The 22,675-nt window shown below is 47.3% G+C and overlaps 2 protein-coding genes across 2 annotated transcripts in view; both read right to left on the reverse strand.

Annotated features, from left to right (window-relative positions):
* Positions 1-4,877: 4,877 nt before the first annotated feature.
* Positions 4,878-7,424, reverse strand: LOC130868885 (melanoma-associated antigen D1-like; the record flags this gene model as incomplete). The annotated part of the gene is given in 3 exon segments (XM_057760888.1): positions 4,878-6,257; positions 6,259-6,518; positions 6,521-7,424. Coding segments are annotated over 3 exon segments (2,337 nt in total), but the record flags the coding sequence as incomplete, so codon positions are not given.
* A 47-nt stretch (positions 7,425-7,471) lies between these two features.
* The window catches only part of LOC130868901 (BOS complex subunit NOMO1-like), a 34,392-nt gene continuing 19,188 nt past the window's right edge, over positions 7,472-22,675 (reverse strand). Inside the window, exons 8-15 of the mRNA XM_057760902.1 lie at positions 22,169-22,275; positions 19,815-19,887; positions 17,357-17,509; positions 16,774-16,911; positions 15,824-15,913; positions 13,254-13,359; positions 12,941-13,091; positions 7,472-7,577 (exon numbers count right to left, since the gene is read on the reverse strand). Coding sequence (XP_057616885.1) covers positions 7,484-7,577; positions 12,941-13,091; positions 13,254-13,359; positions 15,824-15,913; positions 16,774-16,911; positions 17,357-17,509; positions 19,815-19,887; positions 22,169-22,275 — 912 coding nt within the window. The 3' untranslated portion in view covers positions 7,472-7,483. The remainder of the gene's footprint in view (positions 7,578-12,940; positions 13,092-13,253; positions 13,360-15,823; positions 15,914-16,773; positions 16,912-17,356; positions 17,510-19,814; positions 19,888-22,168; positions 22,276-22,675) is intronic.

A 22,675-nucleotide genomic window follows, 5' to 3' on the forward strand; every position in this document is an offset into this window, starting at 1 on the left:
ATATTATTTCTTTTTTAAAGCGATTGCAATATAACAACATCATATCTTCCTTCCTTTTTCTCCCTCCAAACCCTCTCATATACCCCTCCTTTCTGGCTTTCAAATTCTGTGCTTCTTTTTACATCAGTTTTTATTACTGCTGTTGCTGCTGGTTGTGGTGGTGGTGGTGGTGCCGTGTGTGTGTGTGTGTGTGTGTGTGTGTGTGCCCACGTGTGTTCCTAAGAAATAAATTCAAACAACATTGGATGTTATTTGTACATATGTTTATGTTTTCAGGACTGACCATTTGATACTGAACAATCAGTTAACACTTCCCCAGGAAGACAATGGCTCTTGAATTGAGCATTCCCAAGTTGCCTACAGGTTTTTCTGTAGGGATGAGACATCCAGCATTCACTGCTCCACCCATCAACCAGGCCACATTGTCATGTCTATTGCTCTTTTTCTTCTTCATCTCAGGTGTAGGCAGTATTGTTGGTGGGATTTATGTGTGTGGCTTTCATAGACCCCAAACACATAATCTAAGATTAAACTCCCTGGGTGCCATCCTGGGGCAGGGCAGAACTTCCAGGAAAGAAGCACAAGTCCTTTCAACTCCTGCTGCCGGGGCTTCTTTGTTCCACATGACCCTGCCTCCCCCAAGCCTGTCCTATTGTCTGTGAGGTCCTTGGCCAAGGAAAAGTTTCTACCCCGGCACTGAGGCTATCCACCCAGAGGGGTGAGTGAGCACCTGCCTGGCCAGAGGGGAGTGCAGGGCACCTCCAGCTCCTGCTGCAGGAACTTCTTAGTTCCACACGACCTTCCCCCTCCCCCAAGTTCACCCTTTTGTCTGTGGGGTCCTTGGACCTCCAAGGGTCCATGTCCCTGTGCTGAGGACAACAATTCAGACTGGTCCTTGGCCCAGGAACAGTTCCTGCTCCTGCACTAAGGAGATCCTCCCAGAGTCAGTCACAGTGTAGATTGGATCAAGAAGCCATGACTCTCCTGGCTGCATTTGAAGGAAGAGATGGACAGGCTTCAGTGCAAGAATTCCTCCAACAACCTGAAAGGCAACATGACAAAACCAGATTCCAGGGATCATGCAACAAGAAGACTTGAACACCCTATTCCAGAAGAAGTAGTAAAAATCAACTTTAAACATAACATTATGAAAATAATAGAGGACCTTAAACCAGATGTGAAAAATTGCTGTAATGAAATGGAGAAGACAAACAAAAAGGTAGAAGAAATGAGTAAATTTCTCAAAAACACCCAAGGAAAACAAAATAAAGCAATCAAACAGGTAATGGAAACAATCAAGACTTTAAAAATGAAATGGAGGAAATGAAGAAAACACAAACCGAGGAAAGACTGGATATGAAAAATCTGGGTAAATGAACAGGAAATGCAGAGACAAACATAACCAACAGAATACAAGAGATAGAAGAAAGAATCTCAGACACCGAAGATACTATAGAGGAAATAAACTTATTGATTAAAGAAAATAACAAATCCAAAAAATTCTTAACACAGAACATCCAGGAAATCTGGGACACCATGAAAAGACCAAACCTAAGAATATTAGGGGTAGAAGAAGGAGAAGAATTACAGCTCAAAGGCCCAGAAAATATATTCAAAAAAATTATAAAAGAAAACTTTCCCAAACCTAAAGAAGGATATTCCTATGAAGGTACAAGAAGCATATAGAACACCAAATAGACTGGATCAAAAGAAAAAAAAAAAAAGCATTCCCTCGCCATATAATAATCAAAACACAGAACATACAGAACAAAGAATGAGTATTAGGAGCTGCAAGGGAAAAAGGTCAAGTATCATATAAAGGGAAACCTATCAGAATTATACCTGATTTCTCAATGGAAACCATGAAAGTCAGAAGGTCTTGGATAGATGGGCTGCAGGCACTAAGAGACCATGGATGCAAGCCCAGACTACTATATCCATCAAAGCTTACATTCACCATAGATGGAGAAAAAAAATTCCAGGACAAAAACAGATTTAAACAATACATAGCCACAAACCCAGCCTTACAGAAGATACTAGAAGGAAAACCAAAAACCAAGGAAGCTAACAACACCCATAATAACACAAGGAACTAACAACCCTCCACCAGCACAACTCAAAGAAAGGAAACAAACAAACACTACCACCACAAAAAATAACTGGAGTTAACAACCACTGGTCATTAATATCACTTAATATCAATGAACTCAATTCACCTATAAAAAGGCACAGGTTAATAGAAAGGATACGAAAACAGGATCCAACATTCTGCTTTTTACAAGAAACTCACCTCAAACTTAAAGACAGACACTACCTCAGAGTAAATAGTTGAGAAAAGGTTTTCCAATCAAATGAAACAAAGAAACAAGTGGGTGTCCCTATACTAACATCTAACAAAATTTATTTCAAACTAAAATCAATCAGAAGAGATGGAAAAGACCACTTTATTCTTAGAACTGGAACAATTCATCAGGAGGAAGTCTCAATCCTGAATATCTATGCCCCTAGTATAAAAGCACCCACATATATAAAAGAAACATTACTAGAACTCAAAGCATACATCAAACTCCACACTCTAATAGTAGCAGATTTCAACACTCCTTTCTCACCAATGGACAGGTCAAGCAGAAAGAAACTTAACAGAAAAATAAGAGAACTAACAGATGTAATGAACCAAATGGACTTAACAGACATCTATAGAACATTACACCCAAACAGAAAAGAATACACCTTCTTCTCAGCATCTCATGGAACTTTCTCAAAAATTGATCACATAATTGCTAACAAAGCAAACATCCATAGATACAAAGAAATTGTAGTAACCACCTGTGTACTATCATATCACCATGGAATAAAGTTAGAATTCAACAATAATTCTACCCCCAGAAAGCCTACAAACTCATGGAAACTGAACAGTCAACTAATGAACCACCCCTGGGTCAAGGAAGAAATAAAGAAAGAAATTAAAGTCTTCCTTGAATTCAATGAAAATAAAGACACAACAAAACCAATCTATGGGACACTATGAAAGCAGTGCTAAGAGGAAAGTTCATAGCACTAAGTGCCCACATAGAGAAAACAGAGAAAGCATACATTAGAGGCTTAACAGCACACCTGAAATCTCTAGAAAAAAAAAAAAGAAGCAGACTCACCCAGAAGGAGTAGAAGACTGCAAATAATCAAACTAAGGGCCAAAATCAACAAAATAGAAACAAAGAAAACAATTCAAAGAATCAATAAAATAAAAAGCTGGTTCTTAGAGAAAATCAACAATATTGAAATACCCCTATCCAAACTAATCAAACGGCAGAGAGAGAACGGGCAAATTGATAAGATCAGAAATGAAAAGGGGGACATAACCACAGACATAGAGGAAATTCAGAGAATCATTAGATCTTACTGCAAAAGCATGTATGCCACAAAATTGGAAAATGGTAAAGAAATGGACACTTTTTAGATAGGTACCATATACCAAAATTAAATCAAGACCAGGTGAACTATTTAAATAGACCTGTAAGTAGCAACGAATCAGAAGATGTCATCAAAAACCTCCCTCCAAAAAAAAAAAAAAAAAAATCCCAGGACCAGATGGTTTTAATGCAGAATTCTATCAGAACTTCCTTAAAAAGCCAATACCTATACTCCTTAATATATTTCACAAAATAGAGAAGAGTCATTGCCAAACTCCTTTTTACGAAGCTACAGTTACCCTGGTACTAAAACTACACAAAGACTTAACCAAGAAAGAGAATTACAGACCTATCTTACTCATGAACATTGATGCAAAAAAAATTCTCAATAAAATACTGGCAAACTGAACCCAAGTACACATCGAAAAAATTATACATTATGATTAAGTAGGCTTCATCCAAGAGAGGAAGGGCTGGTTCAACACATGCAAATATATCAATGTAATCCATCATATAAATAAACTGGAAGAAAAAATGATCAATTCATTAGATGCTGAAAAAGCATTTTACAAAATTCAACACCCCTTTATAATAAAGGTCTTGGAGAGATTGGGTATACAAGGATCATACCTAAATATAATAAAAGCTATATACAGCAAGCCAACAGCTAACATCAAATTAAATTGAGAGAAACTCAAAGCCATTCTACTAAAATCAGGAACAAGGCAAAGCTATCCACTCTCTCCATACCTCTTCAATATAGTGCTTGAAGTTCTAGCAATAGCAATACGACAACATAAGAGAACGGGGATTAATATTGGAAAGGAAGAAGTCAAACTTTAATTATTTGCAGATAATATGATAGTTTACATGAGCGATCCCAAAAACTCTACCAAAACACGCCTACAGATGATAAGCACCTTTAGTAATGTGGCAGGATACACGATCAACTCCAAAAAATCAGTCCCCTACTATACACAAAGGATAAAGAAGCAAAGAGGGAAATCAGAGAAGCAAGACCTTTCACAATAGCCACAAATAGCATAAAGTATCTTGGGGTAATGCTAACCAAGGAAGTGAAGATCTATTTGACAAGAACTTTAAGTCTTCGAAGAAAAAATTGAAGAGGATATCAAAAAATGGAAGGATCTCCTATGCTCTTGGATTGGGAGGATCAACATAGTAAAAATGCAATCCCCATCAAAATCCCAACAAAATTCTTCACAGACCTTGAGAGAACAACAATCAACTTTATATGGAAAAACAAAAAACCCAGGATAGCCAAAACAATCTTATACAATAAAGGAACTTCTGGAGGCATTACCATCCATGACTTCACACTCTATTATAGAGCAACATTAATGAAAACAGCTTGGTATTGGCATAAAAACAGAGATGTTGACCAATGGAATTGAATTGAAGACCTGGATATTAACCCACAAACCTATGAACACCTGATTTTTTTTTCACTTTGCAATTTCAACATTTATTTCTGATACCAAAACTTGGCAACACACAAGAAAAAAAAAGTAATAGAATAGCAAATAAATTTATCTTGCATACCACTCAGTCAAGAGGATGTGGCTCTCTAGATAGCTGGGTTCTGAAGGAATCTGAGGCTTCAGCCTTACTCAGAGGGAAAACTATTGCAAATGATGAGCAGGATTGGACATTTTACTCAACCCAGAAGAAGCCAATGGCACTGAATTTGGCGGCGAAGTTGGCAGTAGCTGTACCACTGGGGATGATAATGTGGCCAGTAAAGGCCTGAGGAAATCTGGAGCGGGCATTCTGGTGGTATCGGGCCCAGAAGGTAAAGGGGATTCTGGACCAAGGATCTCCAAAATCTCCTTCCTCATCCCAGGTCAGCAGCTCAAACTCAATGTCATCCCAGCTCCAGGGCCCAGACACAGCCTCATCTCCAATTCCCATGCGGGTTCATGCTTCAGCGCAGGCCTCTGCCTCAGCAGCAGCAGCATCCAGAGCATCCAATGCTTCATCTGCAGCTTCCATGAACTGTGCGGTCCAGTCACGAGGGTCTCTCTTCTGAACCTCTGCAATGAATCTCAGCACTTTCATCTTGCTAGTCTCATGGTAGGAACGGAGGCCCCAGAGGAACTCATACTCAGGAGGGTTGAGGTTGGGCACTTGTCTGTAGTCCAGGTATTTTTGCTTCACGAACTCGTAAGTAAGAAGTTTTCTTGGATCACCAAGGAGGGGGTGTCTGACCCCAGGACGCAGTCCCACCTTGCGCAGTGCATCCCAAAGGACAGCCTCACTTGCACGGTTGCCATTCATGAAGATAATGCCCAGAATCACCAAGAGGAGACCAAGCTTGGGTGTATCTTTGGTCGTTCCCAGTATGCCAGCCAGGGACTCAGGAGTACTGATGGGAATATACAGGTGCTCTTCTTTGTCAATTTCCTTCAGCTGAATTCCAAACTTCTTCTCCAGGACAAAGCAGGCGCGTTCGATGATTTCTGGATAAACATCAGTGTATTCTCGGATGATATCCCTCAGTATTTCTGAGCGCTTGATGAGCACCTTCGTGTAGTCTTTAAGCATCAGGTACTTGACCAACTTATTTGCTCTTTCCTGAAGAAGGGCCACATCTCGGGGCTGTGGTGCACCCTGGTTCTGTGAGGCACGAGAGTTGGGGGAGGATCTCAGATTGGGCGAGGGTCGTAAATTCTGCCAGTCAGGTGGAATTGGCCAGTCGGCAGGGATCCAGTCAGGTGGATAAGGCCAATCAGTGGGAACTGCCCAGTCAGGAGACAGTGACCAGTCATGGGGTAACTGCCAATCTGGAGGGCCTTGCCAATCTTGAGGGTTCTGCCAGCTGGGTGGGAGCCTGCCAGGTGGGTGGGGACTGCCATCCAGTTGTATTCTGCCAGACCATTGGGTTTAGCCAGACAATTGGACCGGGCCAGACAATGGCATTTGGCCATATCACTGGATTCTGCCAGATCACTGGGTTAGGCCAGATCACTGGATTCTGCCATGCAACTGGGTTCTGCCAAGCTGATGCTGTCTGCCTAGCTGGGGGACTCTGACGTGCTGGTGGGGTCTGCTTGGTTTTCTGGTTTTGCCAGCCTGACAGGTTCTGCAAGCCAGTGGGGTCTGCCACAGCACATTCTGGGGTGTGCCAGGTGGGTTCTGAGTGGTCACTGGAACTGGAGCAGACCTCCAGTTCCCTGAAGCCAGTGAGGCCCGTCTTTGATCCGCACTGCTGTTCTCCTCCACATTCAAGTTGTTAATCTTGCCGGTCTTCTTGCCCTGAATTATAGTCCGGGACTCCACATTCTGAGCCTGGGAGCCATCTGCTGAGGTCTGTGCAGCTGCGCCATCAGTTTCAGAGATACCTGGGCTGGTCCCTAAGTCAGCCATCTTGGCCTGGTTTACATTCCGGATCTGGGCATCAGCTGCAGAGACCTTAGTGGTATCATTCCAAGCCTTAGTAGCTGTCTTAGGCTGGTTGTTGGCCATCTCATTGGCACTGGGAGACTGAGAGAAATTGTATGTGGCACTGGGGCCTGCCTTAGTATTCTGGGCCTTAAAGGCCATTTCAGACTTTTTAGCTGCTGATTTGCCTGCGCTTGCTGCCTGGGAAAACTCAGAGGCAGCATTTGGGCCTTTAGCGGTGCCATTCTGTGACGTAAAGGCTGCCTTAGACTGGTTCTTGGGCATTTCCTTGGCATTACGTGCCTGAGAGAAATCATTTGGACCCTTGGTATTCTGAGCTTTAAAGCCTGTCTTAGGCCTAGCAGCAGCTGTTGAAACCTCAGTATCAGCCACCTCATTGGCAGTTGGGGGCTGTGAACTCTGGGGACTAGCATTCTGCCCACTGGCAGCTGCCATGGCCTGGTTGGTGGGTGGAGCCTCGGAGATCTGGATGGCTTCCATCAAGGTCTGCACATGTAAGGCGCGGTCTTCAACAGGGGCCTCAGCCTGGAAGCCGTGGAGGCCTGCACCGCCGTCCGGTTTCTGAGCCACCGGTCTTGTCTCGGTGGCAAGAGCAGAGCCTTGCCTCAGGCTCTAACCCCAGCCCCCTTGCTGCCTTCCTTCTTCACGACTCAGAGAATCAGGACTGCTGGGCTCCGCTCTTGGCAGCCGCACTCCGCACTCTCTCCGTGTCCAGGAGAAAATGCCAGCGCGGCAGCCGAACACCTGATTTTCAACAAAGGAGCTAAAATTATACAATGGAAGAAAGAAATGATCTTTAACAAATGGTGCTGGTATAACTGGATGTCAACATATAGAAGAATGAAAATAGATCCACATCTATCACCATGCACAAAACTCAAGTCCAAATGGATCAAAGACCTCAATATCAATCTCAACGCACTGAACCTGATAGAAGAGAAAATGGGAAGTACCCTACAACATATGGGCACAGGAGATCGCTTCCTATGTATAACCCCAGCAGCACAGACATTAAGGGCAACATTGAATAAATGGGACCTCCTGAAACTGAGAAGCTTCTGTAAAGCAAAGGACACTGTCATTAAGACAAAAAGGCAGCCTACTGACTGGGAGAAGATCTTCACCAACCCCACTACAGACAAAGGTCTGATCTCCAAAATATATAAAGAACTCAAGAAACTAGACTTTAAAAGGATAATTAATCCAATTAAAAAATGGGGCACTGAACTGAACAGAGAATTCTCATTAGAAGAAGTTAAAATGGCCAAAAGATACTTAAGGTCATGCTCAACCTCCTTAGCGATCAGAGAAATGCAAATCAAAACAACTTTGAGATATCATCTTACACCTGTCAGAATGGCTAAAATCAAAAACACCAAGGATAGCATTTGCTGGAGAGGTTGTGGAGAAAGGGGTACCCTCATCCATTGTTGGTGGGACTGCAAACTTGTGCAACCACTTTGGAAATCAGTGTGGCGGTTTCTCAGAAAAATTGGGATTAACCTACCCCTGGACCCAGCAATACCACTCTTGGGAATATACCCAAGAGATGCCCTATCATATGACAAAAGCAGCATTATTTGTAATAGCCAGAACCTGGAAGCAACCTAGATGCCCTTCAATAGAAGAATGGATGAAGAAAGTATGGAATATATATACATTAGAGTACTACTCTGCGGTAAAAAACAATGACTTCTCAAATTTTGCATGCAAATGGATGGAAATAGAAAATACGATCCTGAGTGAGGTAACCCAGACCCAAAAAGAAGATCATGGGATGTACTCACTCATAATTGGTTTCTAGCCATGGATAGGGGCCACTGAGTCTATAATTTGTGATCCTAAAGAAGCTAAACAAGAGGGTAAACCCAAGGAAAAACATATAGATATCCTCCCAGCTATGGGAAATAGACAAGATTGATGGGCAAAAAATTGGAATCTTGGGGGGTGGGGTGGGATGGGGATGAGGGGTGATGGGGAGAGAAAAGTGTGAAGGAGAGAATGAGGGGAACTGGGGGAATCGGGGTGATTGGGGTTAAAGGAAGGTTGGATTGGGGAGCAGGGAAACTCATACCTTAGTTAAGGGAGCCACCTAAGGGTTGGCAAGAGACTTGAACCTGGAATGGCTACCAGATGCCCAGGGCAATGTCCCCAGTTAGTTCATTGGGGCACCTGAGGATAGGGAACCTGAAATGAACCTATCCTATAATCATACTGATGAATATCTTGCATATCGCCATAGAACCTTCATCTAGCGATGGATGGAGATAGAGACAGAGACCCACACTGGAGCACCGGACTGAGCTCCCAAGGTTATAATGAGGCGCAGAAGGAGAGAGAACATGAACAAGGAAGTCAGGACCATGAGGGGTGCACCCAACCACTGAGACAGGGGGGCCGATCTATTGGGAGCTCACCAAGGCCAGCTGGACTGCTACTGAAAAAAACATGGGATAAAACCGGACTCTCTGAATGTGGTGGACAATGAGAGCTGACGAGAGGCCAAGGAGAATGGCACAGGAACTTTCATCTGGCGATGGATCGAGAGAGAGACAGAGACCCAATTTGGAGCAACCGTCTGAGCTCTTAAGGTCCAAATGAGGAGCAGAAGGAGGGAGAACATAAGCAAGGAAATCAGGACCACGAGGCGTGCACCCACCCACTGTGACAATGGAACTGATCTATTGGGAGCTCTCCAAGGCCAGCTGGACTGGGACTGAGTAAGCATGGGTTGAAACTGGACTCTCTGAACAAGGCGGACAATGAAGGCTGATGAGAAGCCAAGGACAATGGCACTAGGTTTCGATCCTAATACATGAACTGGCTTTGTGGGAGCGTAGCCTGTTTGGATGCTCACCTTCCTGGACCTAGATAGAAGTGGGAGGACCTTGGTCTTCCTGTAGAGCAGGGAATTTGGACTGCTCTTCAGTATCGAGAGGGAGGGGGAGTGGACTAGGGGGAGGAGAAGTGGAGTGGGGATAGGGGGGAGGGGAGCGGGGGGAGGGGGCAATATGTGGGAGGAGGGGGAGGGAAATGGGAAACGGGGAGCAGTTGGAAATTTTAATTAAAAAAGAATAAAAAAAAACAGGAACAAAAAAAAAGAAGGAAAAAAAGATGAGAACTGGGGAGATGCTCAGTGGTTAAGAGCACACAATCAGGACCTGCATTCTCAGCACCCACCTCAGGGGTCCACAACCCCCTGAAATTCCTGTTAGGGCCCAAAGAAATTCAGGACAAATGGCTGAGGTGCCTAGTAACGTATCAAAGTAGGTGCTGGCCTCAGGCTCTCCAGACAGGCTCCTCCAGGCAGTTCCAGAGTCCTGGCTCCTCTCAGCACTTCTCACCTGTGCCCCGAGCTTTGTTCCCTTCCCCAGCTTCTCCAGCTCATCCTTCTCATGTGCTCTCATGGCCCCTCCAACTCTTTGCTCATACTCTCAGTCTCTCCCCTACCCCACTGTGCTCTCTGTCCACTTGTGGCCTGGTCTATTCTACCGCCATGCTCTGTCCAGACCCTTCCAGGTGCCTCTGGCTGTTCTTTCCCTCATATCTACAAGAAACCTTCTCCTTACCCACACCTAGGAGCGGCCATGTCCTCATTTTCATTCCGCTCCAGATCTGAGACAATCTTCTGGCCCCAGACACCCATTTACATATGTGCACACACGGAGACACCAAAAATAAAACTTAATTTAAAAGGAAAATAAACCTTGGGTCAGCAAGAAGGTCCAGTGAGTAGAAAGGCACTTGCGGCCAAGCCTGATGACCTGAGCTCAATCCCAAGACCCATGTTGTGGAGAGACCTGTCTCCATATGAGTGCCTCGGCACATATACGGACACACAGGGGCGGGGGCACGACACGACATGACTGACTCATAAATAAATAAATAAGCGTAATAAGATTTAAAAAAATAAAATTGAGGCTGGGGAGAGGACTCAGCAGCTAAGAGCACTAGCTACTCTTACAGACCTGGGTTTGATTCCCCGCACCCATGCAACAGTTTACAGCTGTTTGCAACTCCAGTTCCAGGGGATCTGACGCCCTCTTCTGTCCTCCAAAGAGCATAGAACAGACATGGTGTACAGACATACATGTAGACACACTCACACATACAAAACAAATACAAGTAACCTTAATTATCAGATTACACAAACACCAGTTGGTCAGATATAAACTGGGGCCTGGCAGTATGTCGACTGACTCTGCAGCGGTGCCAGCTTCTCCTCTCCTCTCCTGCCAGCGCCCAGGGCAAAGGCACCCCAGCCCCATCTCCTCCAGATGATTGCCACCGGCTCCTATCTGCACCATCTGCCAACACTGACTTCCCAGCAGTTCCTACCCACCCAGCAGGCAGAAAGTCCATCTCTGTAATGCCCTTGCTGACCCCATGGTCTCCGTGGGCAAGGCTGTCCCTGTACCTCAGGAACGTGGTCAAAGGCTTCCCATCACCAGCCTCTGGCCTCACTGGTTCAGCCCCTTCCACCCAGTTCCCTCCCCTCTGAACATGCTGCCTTCCTGCCTGGACCCCGGCACCTTCTTCCCTTGGTTCTCCTAAGGCCTCAGAGCTACCACCCCCACCCCAATCTACCCAATGTCTTCTCAGAGCGCTCCAATCTCTTTCTGGCACAATTCAAAATTGAAGCATCTCTCTTTGGGAGCTGGGCGCTGACAACCTATCCCTACCACTCGGGCTCAGCTCCCTGTCACATGTGCAGCCCAGCACAGGGCTACACCAAAAGCAGCCGCACAGGAGCATTCACGGAGCTTGCAGCTGAAACCTAGCATGGATGCTCCAACACAAAAGCAGAGGGGAGAGCAACAGGACTTGAACCCAAGAATTATTTTCTAAGGGTAACTGACTTTCTTCAAAGTTGAAGGGTTGCAATGCTTCCTTGGTGACTAGGCTCCTAGCTTTGGTGTCAGCAACCACCTTGTCCTTGTCCCTAACACTTCCTTTCTTAGTTCCTGTGACCTCAGCTATTCAGGCTCCCCAGCCCCTGCAATGCTGGTGGTATTCCACCTCCAGCTGACCAGCCTAGGAGGCCAATCATCAGGATGCAGGAGGGTGTGCCACCTAGTGGCCATGTGGCACCAAACCTGAACCCTCATCACCTGTCTCAGCAACACCTCTCTAGGCTGCAAACCCCTAAATATCTTTCCATTCCGTCCTTGACATGCATGTAATCAGTGACTACATGGTTAACTCTACCAACAACCGGAAACATCTCCAAGAACACCTCCACACCCACCACCATCAGAAAAGCCAACAAAGCCCTCTGGGATCAGACAAGGAAAGTGCTCACTTCAGAGAGATTTTTCTAAGACAGACAGACAGAAGTAGAAATATGATTATTTATTGTGTTTGTATACATGTGGAGGTCAAGGACAACTTATACAAGCCTATTCCCTTCTTCTACCACGTGGCTCCCAGGGATCAGATTCAAGTTGTTAGGTGTGGCAGGAGGCACATTCGCCTTCACCTTTTTTTTCCACTTTAACAAACACATTTTAACTTAAAAGCAAAAGAAATCAATCCTTAGTGTCCAACACGCAAGTGTCTTCAGTTATTAAGACTCAGCTCTCATCTTTCCAAAAGAAAGCCAGCAGACTCTCGAGAGCTACTGGAACTGAGGGAATCCTGGGCAGAAATACAGTCAGGTCAAGGCTCATTTTCTTCTCCACCACTGCTAAGAGAGGAGCTGGGAGGCTCCCAAGACTGCACACAGCCGTGGTTGGCTAGTTTATGTCACTTCACACACGCTGGAAGCATTTGGGAAGAGGGAATCCCAACTGAGAAAATGGTCCCACCAGATGGGCCTGTAGGCAAGCCTGTGGTTCATTTTCTGGACTGATAACTGATGTGGGAGAGCCCGGCTCACCGAGGATGGTGCCACTCTTGGGCAGGTGGTCTGCATATATAAAAAAGGAGGCTGAGCAAGCCAGATGTCAGCCATCCATGGCCTCTGCTTCAGTTCCTGCCTCCAGATCCCTACCTGACTTCACTCAGTGATGGACTGTGATATGGAAGTGTTAGCCAGATAAACCCTTCCCTCCTCAAGTTGCTTTTGGTCATGGTCAGTAGTCACCCTGACCAGACAGCACACTTACCCAGTAGCAATGAGGTCTGCCAGCTGCGGAGTGTTGGGTGCAATTTTGATGGTGACCATCTCAAAGTAGAGATGCTCCTTCTGAGCATGGATGGTGTACGTCCCTGTCGTTATGTTCTCTAGGCGGAAGGAGCCGTCAGCTTTTGTTCTGACTGTGAAACCAAAGTGCGTGAATCAAAGAGAAGCCCAAGCTTGTGTCCCATGGAGATTCTGTCCCTTGTGTCTCTATCGTTCCAGGATTCAAGCGGAGCCTTTGAGCACACTGAGGACCACCATGCCTGCCCACCTCTAACCTGTTGTTCAGGGTGACTAACCTTTAATCTGGTTGTTCAGGGTGACCACAGCCTCTGGAACACCTTCTCCTTCAGGTCCGTTCAAGACCCGCCCAGTGACAGAGAAGCCCATGACATGGAACACGGGCTGCAAAGTGAAGAACAGGTGTTCACATGCCCAAGTCACCAAGACCCCATCCTGGCCAGCACCACGGCTCCACGTGTTGGCCCTTGCAGCTCTAGTTCCAGCCAGGCCCCTCTCCCTCACAGCATCTATCCTCTCAGATGGTGAACGGTCACCAGAGTGGAATAAAAACAGCCGCCAGGCTCGCTCCCCAAGCCAGGTTGCTGCTTCCGGATTGTGGGTTTCCCCAGCTTTGCCCTCTCCTGCTCCCTCCGCAGCCCCATCCACATGTCCCCACTTTGGTGAATCTCACCTGTCTCCAGCCTCTCAAATACAAGCCACCTTGTCCCAGAGCATCTCCTGGGACCCAGCCTGTCCCCCAGAATCTCCTGGGACCCCAACCCCTCCCCCAGAATCTCCTGAAACTCCTGCCTATCTGTCCCCTGGTGTCCCCGGGGACCCTAGCTTGTCCCCTAGCATCTCCTGGGACCCCAGCATCTCCCTAGACCACCAACCTGTCACCCCCAACATTACTTGTGACCCACAGCCCTTCCCTTCACCCATAGCATGTCCCTTCAGCATCACCTGAAACCCCAACCTACTCCACCAATATTATCTAAGATCAGTGACCTACCCTCCCCTTTCAAAGTCCAAGAGCCCACAGCTAAGATCCCAGGCCAGGTTCCTTCAGTCCATACTTCATCTGCAAAGTCTCTCAACACACAGCCCCATGCCTTGTCGGTGTGTGCCCTGTTTGGTCCAAGCACCAAGACTGGGCTCTCCTGGGTAGCACTGAGCTCCAAGCCCCCACCTTTGATTTCTCAGGTGAGCTATCTGGGTGAGATATCACCAACCCAATTTTCTATCTTCAAACTCCTCAGCATCTAAAAGGCCCGACTGATTCCCTACATCTCATTTCCCTCTGGTTAGGCTCAGTGGAGCCCGTCCTGCCTCAGCCCCATGCTACGAAGTATGCATTATTTGAGAGAGAGCTGCAAAGAGGCAAAACTTTAGCCTGGCACATCAAAACGCCCTTGGACTGCAAGCACCAGGTATAACTGCAGGGCACGGTGGCACTCGGCACCCAGGCGGCACCTGCCTGTGATCTCAGTACTCAACTGGCTAATCAGGAGGATCATAATGGTTCTGTCTCAAACCAAAAACAGGAAGAGTGTGCAGAGGGGAGAGGAGGAGTAAGAAAATGGCTTCCATTTGATTCAGGGATAATCTTCTGAAGGTAAGATCTGAGCTGGCTATTTATCCACTTATCAACTCACAAGTCCAACAGATGTTTTCAACGCTTACTACGTGCCAGGTGCTTGAAGCACACAGATGAAATGGGGAAGCTTCCCTGGCCTGATGGAACATTTTAGGCCCTCACTTGAAACTCTACACACTGCGGGTTAAAGCCTGCATCTGACCACTGTCTGGTACTTTGCCCAAGGACCTGTCACACCCTTCCTGCAAGGCCAATGCTGGCAATAAGGCTCCGTGTTCATCCTCCTGGCCTCCTGGACTTAGGTGTCCTAATGCAACCTTAGACGGCGGGGCCAGCTCCCTTGACTGCTATTTTAGAGGGCTGCTTCTCAGTGCATCATAAAACAATCCGAGAATAACTTTTCACTAGCACAACTGCCAAGTACCCCCCTTAGGGCGCTTCCTCTGTGTTGCAAGCTGCCAGCAGGGACCACTTCCATGTCTGTAAGCAAAGACACAGAAGAACAATGAAAACACACTTACCATGTCTTCTGAACATCTCACCATCCCCTGAGGGCCATGCTCTCCTGAGCTCACATGGTTACTGCCCAGGCCAGCTTTCCTCATCACCTCTCCTCAGCAATACCCAAGTCCCAGCAGCATTGGAGAGAAGTGGCCAACCAAGGTCTACACCATCAACTCTCCAAGCTCCGTCCTCCCCTCCACTACAGCTCCCCTGACCTCCTCAGGAGCACTCCTGCCTTGAGACCTTTGCACTCACCACACATTTTAGGGATAACTCCCCTTTAGGCGGTAGCCCGGTGTCACTTTCAGAGGGGACTCTTGATGGCACATGCAGCCCTGCGTCCTCATCCTGAGCTGCACAGCCCTTCTTCTGTCCAGACAGTGTGTGCTTCCTCTAGCACACTGACTAACTTGCTTATCTAAACAGGCACTGGCTCTTCCCGTCACAAAATGCAACTTCCAGAAAAACCATTGGCCACTTAAGCCCACACTGCATGGCCAATACAGAACAGAACCCAAAGCACAAGCCAGGCACTCAGTGGGCAACCTCACTGAAAGAGCAGCGCTGACCAGACTCCAGCTAGCTCTGCGAGATGAAGACACTGTGTAAGACAGGTGGGATATCTAGTGTACCCCAGGCTAGGGCACAGAGTCCACGTCCTCCAACAGTCATCCTGGGCAGGATGCTGATGTGGACAAGTTTGCAACATCTGCGCCCAGAGCTAGGATCCCAAACGCCTGCCTCCAGGGCACGACGCAGCTTCACCTCGAGTCTCAGGCTGTCGTGCTCCACAGTGAAGTCAAGCCTGGAAGGTGCCACATCGAAGGTGATCCTCTCTCCTCTGTAGAAGGGCACCTAGAAGGAGGGGTCTGGTGATTATGAAGAATGCACCGCACAATTCCACAGTCAGTATTCACCTGGGCCTAGCAGCCAACACACCCAGAGGAATGTGAATCCCAGCTGCTGGTCTAGTGGAGCCCTGTGCTCCATGTCTCATGTCAGTTCGGGCTGTGATCCCCAGGGTATCCCCACTGAGCTGCTCAGATGCAGGACTGCCTGCAGTGCATGATAAGACATCTTGTGGGCAAGTCCAAGTCTGAACTTGAGATCCACTGCATTCCACACACATAGTACAGACAAAGAGACAAAACCTGATGGCAAACTCAATAGTGTACTCAGATTTTAGAGTGTTTTAGATATGGGATTTTAGCTTTAGGGACAGTCAATCTATCCTTGCTTGGCTGATTGCTCATGGATACAGGCTCACCATTTATTTGACTATTCAATATCTACTACTGATTTGGATCTGAAATGCCCCCAAATCCTATGCACTAGCAGGCACATCCAACACGCAGTCCATGTGCCACACGTGTCCCAGGATAACTGTGGATGTGGCGGCAGGAGGGCCGTGCTGCCACGTGAAAAGGCCGCTCCTGGGCTGGGACGTGGCAGCACCTGTAGGAAGCAGGGCCTGAAGGAACTGAATAGATTTCCTCTACCACAGACTTCAACCACACCCTACTGCCTCACCTCAGTCCCAAAAGCAAGAGGGTAATCAGCCAGAAACTGAAACCATGATCCAAGATAAACCTTTAGTCCTTTCGGTTGGCTCAGCTCAGGGGTGTCGTCATACAGAAAGCTGACTCACAGAACGCCCAAAGGGCAGGGCTCGTCTCACGCCACAGTGTCCTGTACAGAGAAACCCACTCACTCACCACAGTGCAGCCCCCACTCGGCAAGGAATAGAAAGAAAACGAGCAGTCTTCTTTGGAGACCGCATGGCACAGATAAACCAGGCTCTCATCTGGATGCTGGAACCCGGACACCGGGGACACATTGCAGCCCAGGACATCCTATGTCAGAGAAGAAGAAATTCCCATGTTCCGATTACCCAACAGCCACAAACAAGACCAGGCCAGCTTCTAGAGGTCAATGCATGGGTTTCTTACAAGAGGTTAATTTAAGCAGGCAAATGGAACACAAATCTCTACACCCGGCCTCAGAAGTTAAAAATGGGCAGTCTTCTTAGGAAAACTGGTGAGGCATCTCCCCAACAATAAGAAAACTGGCCAAGGAAGAAAAGTGACACACCCAAGATGCCACAGAGCAACAGGTGGTAGAACCTGACACTGTGTGAGCCTGGCCAGAACCCAAGCATCTCCCAGCTCCACGGCCTCGCGGTGCAGACAGTCCATGGAGATATGGTGTTCTTAAACATCCAGGTCACAAACCAACCACTACTGGTATGGTCAACAGCAAGTCCCAACCTGCCACTCCCCACCCCCGATCTATGCTTACCTCTTTGTTTACTAAAGAAGAAAAGAGAAGAAACTTCACCCCTTTCATGGGCTCCCCGTCACTGCGGACAGAGCCAGACACATTATAGCCAGCCACTAAAAGGGGGCCGGCTGCATGAGCATTGGAGTTCGTCACCCTCACCGTGGTACTTGCCTAGAAGAAGGAGGAGTTCTTAGTTCAACAGTGCTAAACCCTGACAGCCCAACACAGGAGTAGGAAGAAGACTGTGAATTTGAGGACACCCTGGGATACAATGTGACAGTCTCAAAAGGAAACAGACAAAAATAATAAGTCCTTCCAGAACACTCAGCAACAGAAGGACATGTTTAAATTTTTAACTAAAAAGGCAGTATGAACACAGAATTCATAATAAAATTACAGACACGGGCATCCCAAACTCAGACAGCCTCAGGTACCCAGTCCTTTTAAAACAGCATACTGCATGTACAGAGGCTATACACATCTCCCCAATACTAAACCTCCATTAGTTTCCATATCCAACAAACAAGCAGTATTTACCATTTGAGAATCAAGAATAAGAAAAATGCCTACGTATATCCAATCCATAGCTGGTTGAATCTGAGACTGGCTGAAGCAATGAATATTTAACCCTCAGCCAAGGAGGGCTGGCTGCCGAAAACAACACAGCCACTGTGTGTTCATGTGTTGACTGCAGATGCGCATGTCATGGAGTGCATGTGGGGGTCAGAGGACAACCTGAGGTGGCAGTCCCAGCCTTCCTTCCACCTCGCTTGAGGCAGAGCTGCTTGTGGTTTCAGCTGTGTGCACCAGTCTGGGAGGCCCGGGAGCTAAGGGATTCTCCTCCCATCTCCCCAAGGAGCACTGGGATTGCAGACAATCTTTCACATGGGTTTTGAGACCGAAACTCAAGCTGTCATGTCTGCATGGCGAGCACTACCCACTGAGCCCTGCAATTTCTTCTTTTCTATGTGAAGTGATGAAAGGAAGTGTGAGATGGGGCACCCACCCATGTGGGTGGTGACCCCACACTGACGGACCCCTCCTTCCTTCACGTCCCTGTCACAGTCCAACTTCTTGTTGTTTGTTTTTTGAGACAGGGTATCTCTCTGTAAGCACCTTGGCTGTCCTGGAACTCACAGAGATCCACCTGCCTCCGCCTCTGGTGTACTGGGATGAAAGGCGTGTGCCACCATCACCCCACACTTCTTAATATAGAAATATTTATATGTTGGGGGGTGGGGCCATGCCATAGCACACATGGGAAGTTGGAGGGCAACTAGGAATCTCTCCTTTCACCATGTGGGTCCCAGGCTTTTAGGCCTGGCAGCATGTACCTTTACCCTGAGCCATCTCTCGAACCCCTCCAATTTGTGTTTTAATGAGCAGGCTGGTTTTCCCTTTCTGTTGCAGAGCGGCTTCATACGGACAGAATGCAATCCCCAGACACCGTGCAATGCCCCTGCTAACCAAAATCTGACAGAGACAAACCCAGGGCCAGAGCCCCTGCTCCCTCAGGGTAGCCAACACCCCATGTTGACAAAACAGAACCAGGGCCAGAAGCACTGACCCTGCCAAGTAACTGTTAGCCGAACTTATCATATCATGCTTTGCTTTATTATTTATTTGTATTCAAAAACATTCAATAACTATAAGATGATAGAATCAGCCTTTATATGACATTTCAAGCACTTATAATCTTTTAGATAGTCTTTGGGGTGTTTTTTTTTTTTTTTTTTTTTGAGTTAAGGTCTCACTCTATAGCCAAGGCTGATCTAAAATTCACATTGGAGCCCAGACTACAAAGCTCATTGTGATCCTTCTGCTTCAGTATCCCAGGTACTAGAATTACAGGCACAAGCTATCACACCTTGCTTAGACACTCTTTCAATGAACACTGCTACTACTCAGTCATGTCTGATTAAATTTTCAATACCAAGCAGAATAAAGTTGAAAATTTCAACCAAAAAGGAAAGCACTGTTGTTTCTTTCCTTGAAACAAGAAGTTTTCTCTGGCTTGCACGCTCACTGCTGCTGCTGACACTCAGACATGACGCTGCCACTCACAAGACACTGACACTCAGATAGGACGACACGCAACCCATTCTCCCTGAACAATCATAGGCTGTTTGAGATCTCCCTCTCCCCGGGAACGTGGACAATAGGCCTCTAGAATATTAGCATATTATCGATTTCTGTTTTAGACAGAAAAAGAACAAACTTCACTGGGAATTTCTGGTGTTGACTTAGCTCAATACAGTGACAGTGGATGGCAGAGAATGTCACAACTGTCACCTAAAGAAGAAGCCAAAAGCAGAGGCACCCACTGTGGCAGGGGAGTTTTCTCTCGTAACACCTACATCTTCAGCACCCGGTTCTTTCAAGGTATCTGGAGAACACTATGACTTATTTCATATCCCAAACTCATCCCCACAATTGCTTCCAAATAGCGCACCCACAGACACGGGACGAAGCTCACCTCCTTCAGAGCCCAGGTCGGATGGGTTGCAAGGATTTCATAATCTCCAGGAAGAACTTTAAAAAATGCAAACCTGAGAAACACAGAACAGCACATCACTTAACCCAGGTTTTAGACAGGGACTATGCGGGAATTACTGTAGGCTTCCAAGAGCTACTCAATCCAGTTCTGTCCAAACTCACTCACTGAACACTCCCCGTGTGCCAGGAAGCAAGGAAAGCCACTCTGCACACTGCTAGCACACAGTGAGCCAACACTCCCCGCGGCTCCAGGAGTCCTGGCGTAAGCTCACAATAATCAGCAGGCTTGATTGACGTGAACAGGGATGGGGAGGAGAAAAAAATAGCTAAAAGCTAAGGAGTGGGAAGGGAGGAGCTGTGCCCCAGGCTGGGGCAGATAGCTAATACAGAGAGGCCCTAAAGCCAGGCATAGTGACATGCACCTGTAATTCCTTTATTCAGGAGGCCGAGGCAGGAAAGCTGAAAATTCAAGGTAGGCGCCAGAGAGCTGTCTCATGGCTAAGAGCACTGGCTGCTCTTCCAGAGGACCCAGGTTTGGTTCTGAGTGCAGGTGACCCCAGGTCCAGAGGATGCAATGCCCTCTTCTGAACAAGGTCAGTGACCTCTCTCACAGACAACTGTGACGAAGCCATCGGCCAATAAGCGGACTTCTAGAAACTCCAGATGAGCTAAGGCCACGGCCAGTTGAGACGGGACTGCAAAGGCTACAGCCAGAGCCATACCAGGCTCCATCTGAACAAGGCACCTGCCAATCAGAAGCTAATTTTGCCACAAGGAACTTACTACAGGCAGTAATTGCACTCTCCCGTGGTCTATGAAACGCCGCCGTCCGGACAGGGCTTGAGAATTACTTTGCTACAATAAAGCTGAAGAGGCCACTGTTTTCTGGCACTGTTAATTTAGCCTTTCTACTCCCCAGGTCCCAACATGCGCTCTGAGCACTGCTTAAGACAGTTCAGGGCAAAGGAGCTTAAGACACCTCCTGGTCAGGTCTGCAACAAACTACAGCTGGGGCATCCTTCATTTGAACATCAGAAATCCAAGATCCAGAACTTTTTGAGTACCAATACGATACCACAAAAGTAGAAAATTCTACACCACTGAATTGTGTACTGTAGTAATTATTTAAAATTCTGGATGGGAACTTCAGCCTGCATGCTTAAGACACGCACAGACGAAATGAAGTCCATGTTCACATGTCCCTGAAGGCACGTGTGCTGTGGTCTCGGTTCCCAGTACAGGGTTAGAGGGTTTGCCTAACCAACAGAGCAGCCGTTGACGGATTCGGGACAGGATGAACCATTGGAGGTGGTGGGGAACACAGAGGGACAGGCCTCAGAGAAGAAGCTGTCACTACAGGAGTGTCACTAGGTAGGGGGTGGGGCCTCGGTGCAGGAAGTGTGTCACTGGGGCAGGGGGCCCAGAAACATGAAAGCTAAATGCCCATGGTCTGAAACCATGAGTCAGATAGAGCCTCCCTCCTGTCAGCTGTGATTATTAGCACTGAGAAACAAAACATTGTATGTATGAAAAACATTTCAAATTCTGGAAAACCGAGGCCCTTCTGGTTCCAAGAACCTGGCTGAAGGACACTCAGTCTAGGCTGGGCCAGGAAGAAGAACAGCTGGGTGCTACTCTAGACCAAGACCAGGCACTGATCAGGGACAGCCGATCAATGGCGACTTTGACGTTGGATAACACACTAGAAGCTGACTATTAGCTGCAGTTACCACGTTGGTTGGGTTTGCAGGCTGAAGTAGCAATGCTCTAAACGTTTGCATAAGTATCAGCTCCGATTACTCTGGTGTTAATCCAGCACATCTGCTCACAGCTACAGCCGTGCTCCCCCACTGCACAGCTCAGTAAACAGCTCTTTACGTTTCATTCCGCCAGGTTAACTAAGCAGCCACCAGATCCAACTACAAAATGGTTTCCATGTAAATGATAAAACGCTGTCTCTGAACCCTAACTGTGTTAGTCTGTGGTCAGCACACGCTCATTAGCACCACCTGGCCAATCTGAAACAATCACACTTGTCTTCCCAGGAACCTCTCTTTACCTTCATCCGTAAATTAGAAAAGCAAAGCAGTGGGGTAAAGTGGCTGTCCCAAGCCAAAGGCAAATGGAGGAGCCCATTCAAACCCAGGCTGGGGCACAGCCTTTACAGACAGTGGCTGGTAATTAATCACCCACCTGCACAGTGGGTCAGATGACTCCCACTTCAGGGAATGTGGTGTTCCAAAAGCATGAACTTGCTTAAGAGCCAGATCAGGGTCTGAGCCCACCCACCCCCTCAACCCAAGCAACCACACTAGACTCCAGGACGCCACTCACTTTCCGCCAGGCTGTGTGACTGTGAACTGGACCTTTGCATCAGTGCCTGTGCTTCTCAGGGACACCTGAACTCCTGCAGGCCCCCGGGGCTGCCCTTTGCTGAGGACCTATGAGAAGGAGGACATCAGGACCCAATGGGCAGCTCAGCCAGCCAAGGAGTCAAGGCCCCTGTTTCATGCTCCTGCGCACAAAGTGGCACCTAAAACATTTTTCTTTGTGTCAAGGGCCTCTCTGAGGAGGATGTAGTCAGGACTGGTGAAGAGGGGACAAGGACAGTAAAATGCTGCATCACTGAATGTAAGACAGCATGTGTACCACAGTGGGGCTGCAGGCTGCTCAGTGGTTGCTTAACAGTGAGCACTGCTCTTGCAGGGGCCTGGAGTTAAGTTCCCAGCACCCACATCAGGCAGTTTGGAACTGTTTTAACTCCAGGTCTAGGGTGATCCAATGCCTCTGGCCTCCAAGGACACCCACATTCAAACATACATATCCACACATAATTAAAAA

This window comes from Chionomys nivalis (assembly GCF_950005125.1).
Source record: "Chionomys nivalis chromosome 23 unlocalized genomic scaffold, mChiNiv1.1 SUPER_23_unloc_1, whole genome shotgun sequence".
In the NCBI taxonomy this organism is placed as follows: domain Eukaryota; kingdom Metazoa; phylum Chordata; class Mammalia; order Rodentia; family Cricetidae; genus Chionomys; species Chionomys nivalis.